General features: G+C 42.7%; 1 protein-coding gene across 3 annotated transcripts in view; it reads left to right on the top strand.

The window, feature by feature from the left end:
* DCLK2 (doublecortin like kinase 2) overlaps positions 1–13336 on the top strand; it is a 341471-nt gene that overhangs the window by 295984 nt on the left and 32151 nt on the right. For all 3 annotated transcript variants that reach the window (XR_003940738.1, XM_030191660.1, XM_030191659.1), the window contains 3 exons: positions 5895–5991; positions 10844–10924; positions 12385–12498. Coding sequence is in view for 2 of the 3 variants with exons in the window: in XM_030191660.1 (XP_030047520.1) it covers positions 5895–5991; positions 10844–10924; positions 12385–12498 (292 nt within the window). In the remaining variant the exon portion in view is untranslated. The remainder of the gene's footprint in view (positions 1–5894; positions 5992–10843; positions 10925–12384; positions 12499–13336) is intronic.

Below are 13336 nucleotides of genomic sequence, written 5' to 3'. Positions count from 1 at the left end.
AGCCGTCTCTTCTCCAAGCTGAATAGCCCTAGCCTCCTTAATCTTTCTTCATAGGGAAGTCGTCCCATACCCGCTATCATTTTAGTCGCCCTTCGCTGCACCTTTTCCAATTCTACTATATCTTTCTTGAGATGCGGCGACCAGAATTGAACACAATACTCAAGGTGCAGTTGCACCATGGAGCGATACAACGGCATTATAACATCCTCACACCTGTTTTCCATACCTTTCCTAATAATACCCAACATTCTATTCGCTTTCCTAGCCGCGGCAGCACACTGAGCAGAAGGTTTCAGCGTATTATCAACGACGACACCCAGATCCCTTTATTGGTCCGTAACTCCTAACGTGGAACCTTGCATGACATAGCTATAATTCGGGTTCTTTTTTTCCCACATGCATCACCTTGCACTTGCTCACATTAAACGTCATCTGCCATTTAGCCGCCCAGTCTCCCAGTCTCGTAAGGTCCTCGTGTAATTTTTCACAATCGTGTCGTGATTTAACAACTTTGAATAACTTTGTGTCATCAGCAAATTTAATTACCTCGCTAGTTACTCCCATCTCTAAATCATTTATAAATATATTAAAAAGCAGCGGTCCCAGCACAGAGCCCTGGGGAACCCCACTAACTACCCTTCTCCATTGTGAATATTGCCCATTTAACCCCACTCTCTGTTTCCTATCCTTCAACCAGTTTTTAATCCACAATAGGACATTTCCTCCTATCCCATGACCCTCCAATTTCCTCTGTAGCCTTTCATGAGGTACCTTGTCAAACACCGTTTGAAAATCCAGATACACAATATCAACCGGCTCCCCTTTGTCCACATGTTTGTTTACTCCTTCAAAGAATTGAAGTAAATTGGTCAGGCAAGATTTCCCCACACAAAAGCCGTGCTAACTTGGTCTCAGTAATCCATGTCCTCGGATGTGCTCTGTAATTTTGTTTTTAATAATAACCTCTACCATTTTCCCCGGCACTGAAGCAAAAAGTGCTTGATAAACATTGCTGCATATCATAACCAGAAGGCTACACAAATGGTAATGTACCATATGAAAACATTGCTTGAAAAAAAAAAAAAAAACTTTACACAGTAGTAATAAAGTGCTGTACTGTACAGGTTTTGTCAATGTTAAACCACCAACCTTATGAAAACAGTGTTTGAAAACTACAGATCAGCTTGCAAGGGGACAGGGACATAGATTTTTGCTCCTCCTACACAGATGGAGACGATGAGGGCATCAAATCAAACAGGTCGACCTCTGCAGAGTGACGTACTTGCAGAATTATTAGTAGACGACGAAGCCAGCGACCCTGGGGGGGCTCAACTTCTGTTTGATCTACCTCAGGTTCTTGGGTCTTGTGCCTTGTTGACTGAACAAAAATGTCAGTCTTGTCTGTTCGGCTTTCCTTCTCAAGTCCTTAAGTGTTTTCATTATAAGGGGCAAATGCAGAGCTTGTGAGACGCTTACATTTTAGTCTGCGCTCCAGCATGGGATTACATTCCTCCATGTCACTGAACAGTGTTGACACCAACTGTGCATTTTTAGTAGACATGGGAAGCACGATTTTTGCAGTCTCAGCCATCTGTTCTTCGTTATCATTGCCCCTGAAGCTTTGTTGCATCATCTCGTCCAGGTGTCCATTGCTGGGTTCTATTGCAGTCTCTGCCAAAATTCCCTGGACATCTTCTTGTCATGGCCTTGAAGCCTTCTCCAGGGATTTGTCATGCAAAGCACATGATATTTTCCACGTTTCTGCTCGTGTTCTGCTACACCTTCAAATCCCTTAAAGTTTATTTTATTTTATTTATTTGTTACATTTGTATCCCACATTTTCCCACCTATTTGTAGGCTCAATGTAGCTTACATAGTTCTGGAGAGGTGGATACAGACTCCAGTGTGAACAAATAACAAAGTGGATAGCACAATTTATAGATTTGGTGCGGATCGTCCTGTCTGGGGTTGCAAGGATGAGATCGTTCAGCAAGGGATTGAGTATAGTCTGTTAGCTGTTGTGTTACGTTCGGTGTTTATGTTGGTTTTGTGGGGTATGCCTTTCTGAAAAGGTGAGTTCAGGGTTTTTTCGGAAGTTTAGGTGATTTCTCGTAGTTTTCAGGTGTTTTGGTACTATGTTCCAAATCTGTGTGCATATGTAGGAAAAACTTGACGCATATGTTGATTTTATACTTCAGTCCCTTGCATCTTGGAAAGTGAAGGTTTAGGTATGTTCTTGCTGATTCAATTGTGTTATGCAGTCTGGCCAAGTTTTTTCCCAACAATTTTAGTAGCCTGTGTGAAAACATCCCTGGCTATCCCAACGTTGTCAGTTACATTGCGTATTGTCAGTCTTCCAGTAGTTCCTCATCGGTGTCTAGAGCTTCACAGGCTTAGTGGCACGAAAGTCTTTATTATTCCCTGAACAAGAGGCTGCATGATGGACGTTGCATTCAGGGAAATGTAGAGAACCTCAGCATTGGAGTGTGCATTTTCGAGATCTGCATGACAGTGTACTGGTGCATTATCCAAAATCAACAATACCTTAAAGTCAAAGTTCTTACAGTGGATATAACGTTCAACTTCTGGAACGAAATAGCTGTTGAACCAATCCCAAAATAATTCAGTCATCCAAGCTTTGTGGTTCCATCTCCAATAGACTGGCATGCAGTTCAAGTTCTTTTCTTTAAGAGCATGAGGATTTGGGGCTCTGTATACCACAAGAGGCTTGCATTTGAAATCGCCCTGGGCACAATATTTAAATGCCTTAAAACTAGGGGCTTTGGCTTCTATTTTCATTTCTATTTTGCCAGCCTGTTTGTAAAACAAGCCAGTCTCATCAACATTGAAGACTTGCTCTGGCACAAAACCCTTTTCTTCTATCACACTCAGCAGGCATGCTTTAAATTCTACTGCAGCTTCATTGTCAGCTGAACCTGCCTCGCCACAAAGACTTACATTTTTTAAGCACGTACACCTTTTAAAATGCTTAAGTCGGCCAGATCTAGCAGAAAAGGGTTTCACATTTTCCTGGCCCCGGGTGACGTGTTTACAAATCTGTTTGGCTTTCGTTCTCACAGCAGTGCTGTCCACTTTTTTTTTTTTTTTCATCCACAAATTTAACCACTTTTCCATTGACTTGTTACAGACCGCAGGTGGTGTTTTAGAACTTTCTGATGTTGCTGCTTCATGAACAGCCTGCCGAATCTCTTCCTCTTTTTGGCAGATGGATCAGATTGTTGATTCGTTAACCTTAAACTTACAGCCAACAGCAGAAACAGACATGCCAGAATGAAGCTTATCAAACACATTCTGTTTTGTCACTAAGACACATTACATGTTTCTTTCTCTTTCGATTGGTACATGTAGCTTGTGACTCACCCCCTGGACGCTTGGTGGCCATTTTCACCAGTGTTTCATATGGCACAGTACTGTACCTTTTCTGTAGCCTTCTGGTTATACGGAGAGCAAACTACTGTATTATTCAGTGAAAAATCTGTGCTCTCTGGGGCAAGTCCCTTTTTCTCACTTTGCCTCTTATCATTTGTATGGAAACAGTTCTTAATCTGGTCAGCAGACTAAATATGTTCCATTTTGCAAGTAATTTTGGAGGCAATAATTAGAAGCCACTTAACTGTATCCCTCTTGGCTGCTCTAGGACACTTGGTGGCTGTTTCCAGAAGCAAACTGTACTGTATTTGCTGAAAAGTCTCTGTTGATCTCTGGGGCAGGTCCCTTTTTCTCATTGTGCCTCTGTATCATTCATATGGAAACAGTTGTACTGTATGTTCCATTTTGCAAGTACTGTAGTTTTTGGAGGCAATGAAGAAAGGCATTTACAGTACTGTATGTATCCCGGCTGCTCTAGGACGCTTGGTGGCAGTCTCCAAAAGCAAACAAGCAAAAGCCAAAAAAGCAAAGGCGCATGTCCGCGAATACGCAAACACAATACCATAAATGGTGGTTGCTATTTGCATCTCCATGGATAAGCGAAATAGCAAATGCCTAAAATGCGAATAATGAGAACAGACTGTATGCAAGAAGCACTGGATCAGAACTAAGGTGTAGGAAAATTGTAATTTTCTTCCAATTCCTGTCTTCCTTACCTCCAGATCTGCATTTCACCATATGACCCATACTTTCCTCTACATGAGGTCTCAAACAGTGCACTAACACTTTTGTATAGTATGCAGCTTCCTGTTATTTCATCTACAAGTGCTGTAGACACACGATATGCTGATCTTCTATGGTAAAGAGAAGTAGTTGCCTCAAATTTCACCCTTGTGACTTTGTGGCTGGCCTGTAGTGGCTGCCATGAATTCAGTGCATAAAGACACAGCAAGGGCATGTCTGAGGTGAAGTGTAGCACTTCACCTCAGATGACCCGAGAGCCCATGTGGCCCCTGGACCCCCCACAACCCACACCAGAGATGTGCCTAATAGCCCAAGTGGCCCTTAATCTGACACCATCTCTCCCCCCACCTTTATTTTGCAGACTAGCCTTTTGTGGTGCATCCCAACACAGCATGCTGGTGAGGTGCCACTGTTTCCAAGTTCACACTATATACAAAGCAAACCTCTCACAGCAGGACTGTAATAAAATACTCCCACAACTGAGATATTTGTAAATTTTCCTTCTGAAAACCTCAGCCGATGTAACTTGCCAGCAGTCTTTAATTCTGCAAGAATTTACAACACCCAGCTCATCACTGGTATTCTGGATATTTTTTTTATGTATCAAACTTTGTATGTATAAATAGTATCTCGATTCTTCTTACATATTTGCATGTCATGCAACTCTAATAAAAAATCATTTTACTCATCTTAGAAGTGTATAGACTATCAGTCAGATGGGGAACCCAACACCCGACATGATCCTGTTTCACCTATACAGGCTGTCTCAAGGACCCCCATCCCCTGCAAACACAAAAGCGCTGTGTGAGTCTGATGTCCTTCAAAAATTGTTCATAGTGCAAAGACAATCGCAATACACATGGTAAAACAAGATAGACCTTTTTTCTACAATAAAGAAATGATAATTTTTTTAAAGGATAAATAAAGGTTGTTGAAATGGAGAAAAAATAAGTAAAAAATAAATTACGAGATTTTTATAACCAGTGATGAACACCACGTCCCCAGCTAAAGACGCTGAAAATCAAAAGTAAGTGTTCGGGGGTTTTGAGGTCTTTTCCTCATTTTTTAAATATTAAAAAAATTATAAAAGAATTGTATACTGCCATAAAGCTTTACTGGACTCGTCATTATACTTTTTAAAACATACACACACAGAAAAAAATGTCCATAACCTTACCTAAACCACCTATAGCACTAGCTTAGTTCATAAATATAAGGATTCTTCCTACCAAGATGGCATCAGAATTTTTTAACACTACTTCCTACTAACCACGACTGTTTCCAAAATGGCAGCCCAGAGGCACAAGCAAATCGGCTTCACTCCTGCCTCCCAACTGGAGATGAATTTGGGGAGGATCCACTTGGGCCCCCAAGATACTTCTTGGTGGTGGAGGAAGAAGGGGTAAGATGTGGGGGGGGGGGGACCCACATAGGGTCATCAGAGAAAACCTTTGGAGGGAGGACTAGGGAAGATGGACCACCAGGAGACTTGCCCAAACGTGATACTGCAGATTCAATTCCTTTGTGTTAATAGGGCTCCTTTTACAAAGCCGTGGTAACAATTCCCGCAAGGCAAATGCTACGAAGCCCATAGGAATTGAATAGGCTTTATCGCATTTGCTGTACTGGAATCGCATTGTGGCGTTGTAAAAGGAGTCCATAGTTTGCTTTCTATTGTCAGGCACCCTAAACAGGGTACTATATAAACGCTGAAAAATATTTTATCATTTAATATGCAAAATAATTCTCTTAATGTACAGTGAGAACAATCTGCAGGAGGACCTTTTCGATCAGATTCTGGTTGGAAAATTGGAATTCCCCTCCCCATACTGGGATAACGTCAGTGATTCAGCAAAGGTATGGAACGCCGCTCTTAACAGCAGTAACTTCAAGTCTCTAATGTGAGTTACCACCAGCCCAAAGTTCAGCCATCTTTTCCTGCATTTCTCCTGAGAGTGATGGCTGATTTGGAGGGGGTTCCCCTCATTTTTCTGGATTCTGCTTCCCTTCCAAAGGTCTCCTTATTCGAAACAGAGGAGGATGATTTCACACTTCTGCCATATTAAAGCCCCCAGTTTCCCATGGTAGGTTGAAGGAAGAGTCTGTGGGGAGAGTTAGAAAACTGAAACACAGTTTCCAAAACTCTGTTATGATATGTAATAATTCTAGACCATCTTAGTTACACCAAGGTACAACCCAAAGTGGTTCATAGAAATTATCTGTTTCTTATTTTTAACATCAAAACATAGTTTTACATCAGCATGCACGGACAAATTTTTTAAACTAAATGTGGGCGGGGGGTTGTTTTTCTTTTTTTTTTTTTTTTTTAGATAGGGAACTAGGTCCAGTGGTTCTCTCAGGGACAGTGTCTTGCAATGGTGTAGGTTTGCTTGTATCATGTCAGGAATGAAACACAATCCTAAGCCAGGGTGTGTAGAGTATGATCTCAGTCTCTCACTAATGCTGACTGTAGTCAGTGGCGTTCCTGGGGGGGGGGGGGGGTGGTGGGTGCGGTCCGCCCCGGGTGCACGCCACTGGGGGGTGCTGCGCGCGCCTGTCCTCCGTTGTTCCATGCTTCTTCTCTGCCCCGGAACAGGTTACTTCCTGTTCCGGGGCAGAGAAGAAGTATGGAACAACGGAGGACAGGCGCGCGGCACCCCTCCCAGCGGCGTGCACTCGGCGGAGGGGAGTTCCTTTGCGGGGGTGTCCCTTCGCTGGGGGGGGTCCGTGCTGCATCGGGGGGGGCGATGCACCCGGGGGGCGGGGCACATTGGCGATCCGCCCCGGGTGCCAGCCCCCCCCCCCCAGGAACGCCACTGACTGTAGTACTTGCATTGTGTTGAAAACAGCTTCTTTGTGGAGTTCATTGGATGTAATATTTATTTATTTATTTATTTATTTGTATATTGGTATATATTGGTAATATCAAGGTGTGCTTGAAAATAGCTTTTTTTTTAATTAAGCCTGTGGCACTAAATAGGATGAGAAACTTCTGTATCTTTCTGTCACATTTTCTTGATCTGTGGCTACAGTTCTTGATACTTGAGGATCTTCTCTCAGCATGGTGCACAGAATAATCTATCATCATTGGTATATATTTTTTTCTCCTTTACTACAATGTCCAGTTTTCGTGCATTGAGCCCTTAATTGGTTGTAATAGGAAAGGCCTAGGTGTGGAGGAGTTAGCCTAATGGTTAGCGCAGTGACCTGAGAAACAGGGGAACTGGGTTCGAGTCCCACTGCTGCAGTCACCCACGGATGGACAGGTCACCTAACCCTCCATTGCCCCAGGAACAAAAAAAAAAAATCTTGAGCCCATTAGGGACAGAAAAGGTATCGGTAAACTGCTTGTACCACAGAAAGGCGGAGTATCAAATCCCTTCCCTACCCACTGATCTTGATCCCAGTGATTTTTAGTTACAGCACTGTTAGTATTTGTACAATATCCTGTATGAGTAGTATGCAGCTAGCAAGCAGAATTCTTACTGCAGTAACTACGAACTAGAGCTCATGCTTCACCTGATGACAGATGAGGACTGTAAGACTGTGTAGTCCGCTCAAGTTTTCTTCCTGTTGCAGTAGCACTGCAGCAACTTAAGGGGGACGGTATGAAGCTGCGCTAGCGCAGGGGTAGGCAACTCCGGTCCTCGAGAGCCGCAGGCAGGTCAGGTTTTCAGGATATCCACAATGAATATGCAGGAGATAGATTTGCATACCATAGAGGCAGTGCTTGCAAATCTATCTCCTGCATATTCATTGTGAATATCCTGAAAACCTGACCTGACTGCAGCTCTCGAGGACCGGAGTTGCCTACCCCTGCGCTAGGGCAATAATCTACATTATATGCCCCTTAAAGTGACTTAAAGGGCAGTAGTGCAAATTGTCTTGCCCTCACACAGCTTTATTTAAGTAGAGGAGTAACGTTTTCCTTTCCAGTACTTCGTGGACCCCTACTAGACACCCCAGAGATTATCTAAATAGGCCTGGGGGAGGGCCTGTTTGATAGGGGAGCATTCGGCAGGGGGGGGGGGCGATGAAGGTTACATGTGGAAAGGTGCCAGGGGTGGGGGGTCTTCACAGTGGGCACATCACAAGGGAGGGCTCGAATGGGGATGGGGAACTTGACTGGTGGCTCATGGGGGGGGGGGGTCTGTGGCCACTCATATTACATCTGAGTGTCTGTCCCTTCAAGATATGGCCTGGCAGCCCAATGCTGCGAGGAACATGGCATAATACCACTTGCAGAATGGCTCGCAAGTAGCATTATGCATTTGCCACAGCAGTTAACATCCTGCAGTAATGAGATAGCCTAATTTGTAAACTCCCATTGTAAATCACTTTTTACTACATCTTAATAACATACCCCCCCCCCTCCCTTACTTTCTGGTTTCCCTTCACTTCTTGGTAGCTAAAGATGCTCTGCTTATCCTATGATTTCTTTAATACAAATGAAAGGCAATTCTGTAAGCTGTTGCCAAAATTTAGGTGCCAGTAATTGACAGATACACATAAGTGCTTGGCTCCATTCTATCAACAGTGCTCTTAAATCGCTTAGTGAGCCTTTTACAAAGGCACAGTTGCATTTTTAGTACACATTAAAAATAAGTGTGCACTAAATGCTAGAGATAGTGGTTGCCATTGTGACAAGCAAACTGGGTCAAAACCCCTGGGAGCCAAGAGATTAGAGTTTAGACCTTGAGATCACTTGGGAAGCCCTCTATTACCAGGAGAGTCGAAAGAACTTTCAGTAATATATCCTTACCTGCTTGCTGCTTTGGCTACATGTAAGGAACTCTCTGTAATCAGGCAAACCAGAATGCATGGGGGGGAAGGGGCAGTGACTGGAAGCAGCATAGGGAAGGTACCTCCACCCAGTGGCGTAGCTACGTGAGGCTAGGGGGGCCTGGGCCCCCGTAGATTTGGCCCTGGACCCCCCTGCCGACGACGCTCTCGACCCCCCCCCTCCCGCCGCCAACCCACCATTGCCTGCCTTTGCTGGCGGGGGACCCTAACCCTGAGGTCCTCTTCTTCTCACAAAAGGCTTCCTTCTGTTTCTGACGTCCTGCTATCCTTTGGCTAATAAAGTGTTTTAATTTTTTATGAACAAGTGTCGTCCTTTTTATTATTTTTTTATGTATTTGTATTTTTAAATACAAATTTGATATTTTCTTGTTTTTAATTTTTTTTTATTATTTTTGTTTTGTTAGTCATCTTCGCTGTTTTGCTTTTTTGGCTGTTTTTCTTGCGAAGATTGGTTTCTTCTGTTTTTTGTACTGCTTAAACTTGAAGCCACATTTTGCAACATGTAAATGGCTTATAGATTGCATAAATAATTCTTGAACAATTTAAGTTACATGAATAATTTCAACATTCTAGTCATCCTTTAGAGCCTAGGTGTTCTAGTGTAAGGTAGCATATCTCATCTAATGGAAGCTATGTAAACACTCTGCCAGAGAAACACTGGGATCGTGACCCTGACAGAATCGTAGAGAATGAAGTTGTGATCACCTAGGACTTTCCCATTCCCACTAATAGAAAGTTTGATGCAAGAAAACCGGACGACGTGATGATGGAAAAATTCACCAGGACAGCATTACTAATAGAAGTGTCAGTTCCAAGTGACTGTTCTGTTATGGGTGAAGAAAAAAGATCCTCGGAGACCCAAAAAAATGTGATGAAAAGCTGGAAATTTTTTTCCAATTGCATTGGGTTTTTTCTGGACTGATTTAAAAAGAATTTCCAAGGAGATCTTATGTTGCCTGAGCATATTACAACTTCTGAACTCCAGAAAGAGCCTCTCTTAGGGACCCTGCAAGTCTTTAGGACATTAGGAGTGAATGTGAGACACTGAGATCATATCCAGCTTGGAAAACTAGCCCATTTGAAGACATTACTGTGAGTGATTCAACTCTTTTTTTCTCTCATGTAGTCTAATTTCTGTGCATTATGAACTTGTACATTTAGGTAGCTGAAATCCACTTAAATGCATAAGGGCAACTTCTCTATGTAACACCTTATTTTTATAAAAAAATAAACAACAAAGCAGTGGAATCAAATGCATTTATTGGAACAATACCCGACGTGGCCACGTTTCGCCCTCAGGCTGCGTCAGGGGTACAAACTATCAAAAGTGTATATAAATATATCATATTAACGTTAATGCTTATCAGTTCAGTTGGAAGTAGCAGATAAGTGGAACTAGATTTTTGGAATAACAGTTCTCATCCCACTATTATATATTTATATACACTTTTGATAGTTTGTACCCCTGATGCAGCCTGACGTCGGGCATTGTTCCAATAAATGCATTTGATTCCACTGCTTTGTTGTTTTTTTATATACTGTTTTGTAAGCAGCTGTGTGCCTTTTTGTTTTACACCTTATTTTTATGCCTGTAAATCCCATCTAAATTTGAGAATGTGCTTGTGTGTATGATGTATGACTATAAATGACCTTTTCCCATAACTATTTCGGCACTTTAGAGGGAGTGTGCATCTGTAGCATTATACTGTACTAACCCCAGTTCATTGCAGTTTGAATTAACTTTCCTTTGGTGAGGGGCGGAGGTGTGTAGAAGACCCAGATAAGCTCATTTAGCAGACAGTGGACATGTAATTAGTAATCCAATAATTTACAGAAACTGTCTGGATAGGACCATTGATCTGTGTTTCCTGTAACTGTAGCTAGTAGTTATCTTGCTATTTTGCAGGACTTGATTGCTCTGATGCTACAGGTAAATGTGGAAGGGAGATACAGAGCGGAGCAGATCTTGTCTCATCCCTGGGTGTCCGTAAGTAAACGCCTCACAGAATTTGAGTAAGATAGATTTATCCATGAGAATCTGTCCCTGTTCTACAGGGCTTTTACACCAAGAGGGACTGTGTTTGGCACTGTCACCGAGCTAGTCTGTATCTTATATTCACATGAGCAAATCAGATACCATAATAAAAGAGCACTTTTCCAAAACTCAGTCCATTGTTTGTCAGTTTTGAACTATGTGATTAATTTCGTTCATCAAGGGCAAGGTTCACTTACTGTAGCTTATTTACCAAAATTCACCAAGTCCGTGAGTTTTGGCACAGGAATAAAGTACAATAAATCTTGCCTTGATGAACAAAATGAATTGCATAGCTCAAAACTGACCAAAAAAAATGGACTGGGGGAGTTTTGGAAAAGTGCTCTAAAATTGGAAACTCGATCTTCAGAATTCTCGTGTACTACTACTACTACTATTTAGCATTTCTATAGCGCTACAAGGCATACGCAGCGCTGCACAAACATAGAAGAAAGACAGTCCCTGCTCAAAGAGCTTACAATCTAATAGACAAAAAATTAAGTAAGCAAATCAAATCAATTAATGTGTACAGGAAGGAGGAGAAGAGGGTAGGTGGAGGCGAGTGGTTACAAGTGGTTACGAGTCAAAAGCAATGTTAAAGAGGTGGGCTTTCAGTCTAGATTTAAAGGTGGCCAAGGATGGGGCAAGACGTAGGGACTCAGGAAGTTTATTCCAGGCGTAGGGTGCAGCGAGACAGAAGGCGCGAAGTCTGGAGTTGGCAGTAGTGGAGAAGGGAACAGATAAGAAGGATTTATCCATGGAGCGGAGTGCACGGGAAGAGGTGTAGGGAAGGACGAGTGTGGAGAGATACTGGGGAGCAGCAGAGTGAGTACATTTATAGGTTAGTAGAAGACGTTTGAACAGGATGCGAAAACGGATAGGGAGCCAGTGAAGCGACTTGAGGAGAGGGGTAGTGTAGCATGTAGTTACTCACAGTAACATTCCTAGGGTGGCTGACACCCGGGGCGGATCGCCGATGCGCCCCCCCCCCCCCAGGTGCATTTTTACCTGCTGGGGGGGTGCCGCGCGCCTGTCAGCTTTGCTCGTTCCATGCTCCCTCTGTCCCGGAACAGGAAGTAACCTGTTCCGGGGCAGAGGGAGTAAGGAACAAGCAGAGCCGGCAGGTGCCCCCCACCCCCCCCCCCCTTGGTACGCCACTGGTTACTCAACATAGTATGCGGCTTTATGTTTAAGATCACAACGTTCTTCTTTCCCTGTGTTAGAAAAATTGACATAGCTTTGCTGCTTCCTTCTATTATATCCAAAATGTTTTTTCCTTTTCCCATCTCACCCTGTCACCTCACTATTGCGGCATTCTCTCTTTAAAAAAAAAATTAGGTGGGACAAAATATGCTTATGATTGTCTCTCCCTAAGTATTCTAAACCCTGAGTCTTGTTTCCTGTCCTTCCCCCAGGATGATGCATCCCAGGAAAATAATATGCAAGTGGAAGTAACAGGTAAATTAAAGCAGCACTTTAACACAGTACCCAAACAGAAGAACACAACAGCCAGCGTGTCGGTCATTATGGTAAGCAATGTTTGAATCTGTGAATGAGAACTAATTTGTTTCATTGACAAAGCAAGAAATCCATTGAGTCTCATCTTCTGATTGCCTAATGGTTTTCTGTATATGATACCCAAGAAGCTGAAATCTTCTTCCCATACCCTAAAAAAAAAATCCCACTGTGGACTTGCAGCCAGTTTTGCAGTACAATGAAAAAATAATCCTTTCTGATCTCAGTTTGCTTTAGCGCCTGCACTAGAACTATTGATTTGAAGTTTAATTGCATCCTTATCATTCGTACCCCTCTACCTCTGCAAAGAAGATCCAGCCAAAGTGAATCTCAATGTTTATATTCATGAGATGTCACTACTGACATCACCATTCCTCAAAGGCGTTTGACCCTTATTCAGTCTCTGCTGTTTACGAAAGTAGATCAGTACAGATAAAGATCAGGGACACAATTTAGATGTCATTATTAAAAGATGAGGTGGTGCATTATATACGTTTTAACTACAAGTTGTTACCATTTCAAGACAATGCGTAATTCTGTGTTTCTCTATTTGTGTTGGTTTATCCAGTAACCATTAACCAACTGTTTGGTCCAAGGTATTGCAGTAAAATTTGCTGCAAAGAAAATGGACAACAGGAACCACTAAGGGTTACTAGTGTCCAGTAGCTCAGACCTAGAAAATTATTCAAGGAAAGGAGAAGGGGAAAAAAATCACTATCCCTGTAGTAGGGAAAAAATACCTTCAGTCACTTGCAGCATGTTGTAGACATAAGTTCCCTTAGAACATTTTTGACCTTTCTGACCTGGAAGTTTCCTCTTGAAGAAGGTCTAGGAGCTGGTGGTGTGAGCTTT

Source organism: Microcaecilia unicolor, chromosome 2 (assembly GCF_901765095.1).
Source record: "Microcaecilia unicolor chromosome 2, aMicUni1.1, whole genome shotgun sequence".
In the NCBI taxonomy this organism is placed as follows: domain Eukaryota; kingdom Metazoa; phylum Chordata; class Amphibia; order Gymnophiona; family Siphonopidae; genus Microcaecilia; species Microcaecilia unicolor.
Note: the sequence above shows the minus strand (reverse complement) of the source record. Positions and strands in the feature narration are given on the sequence as shown.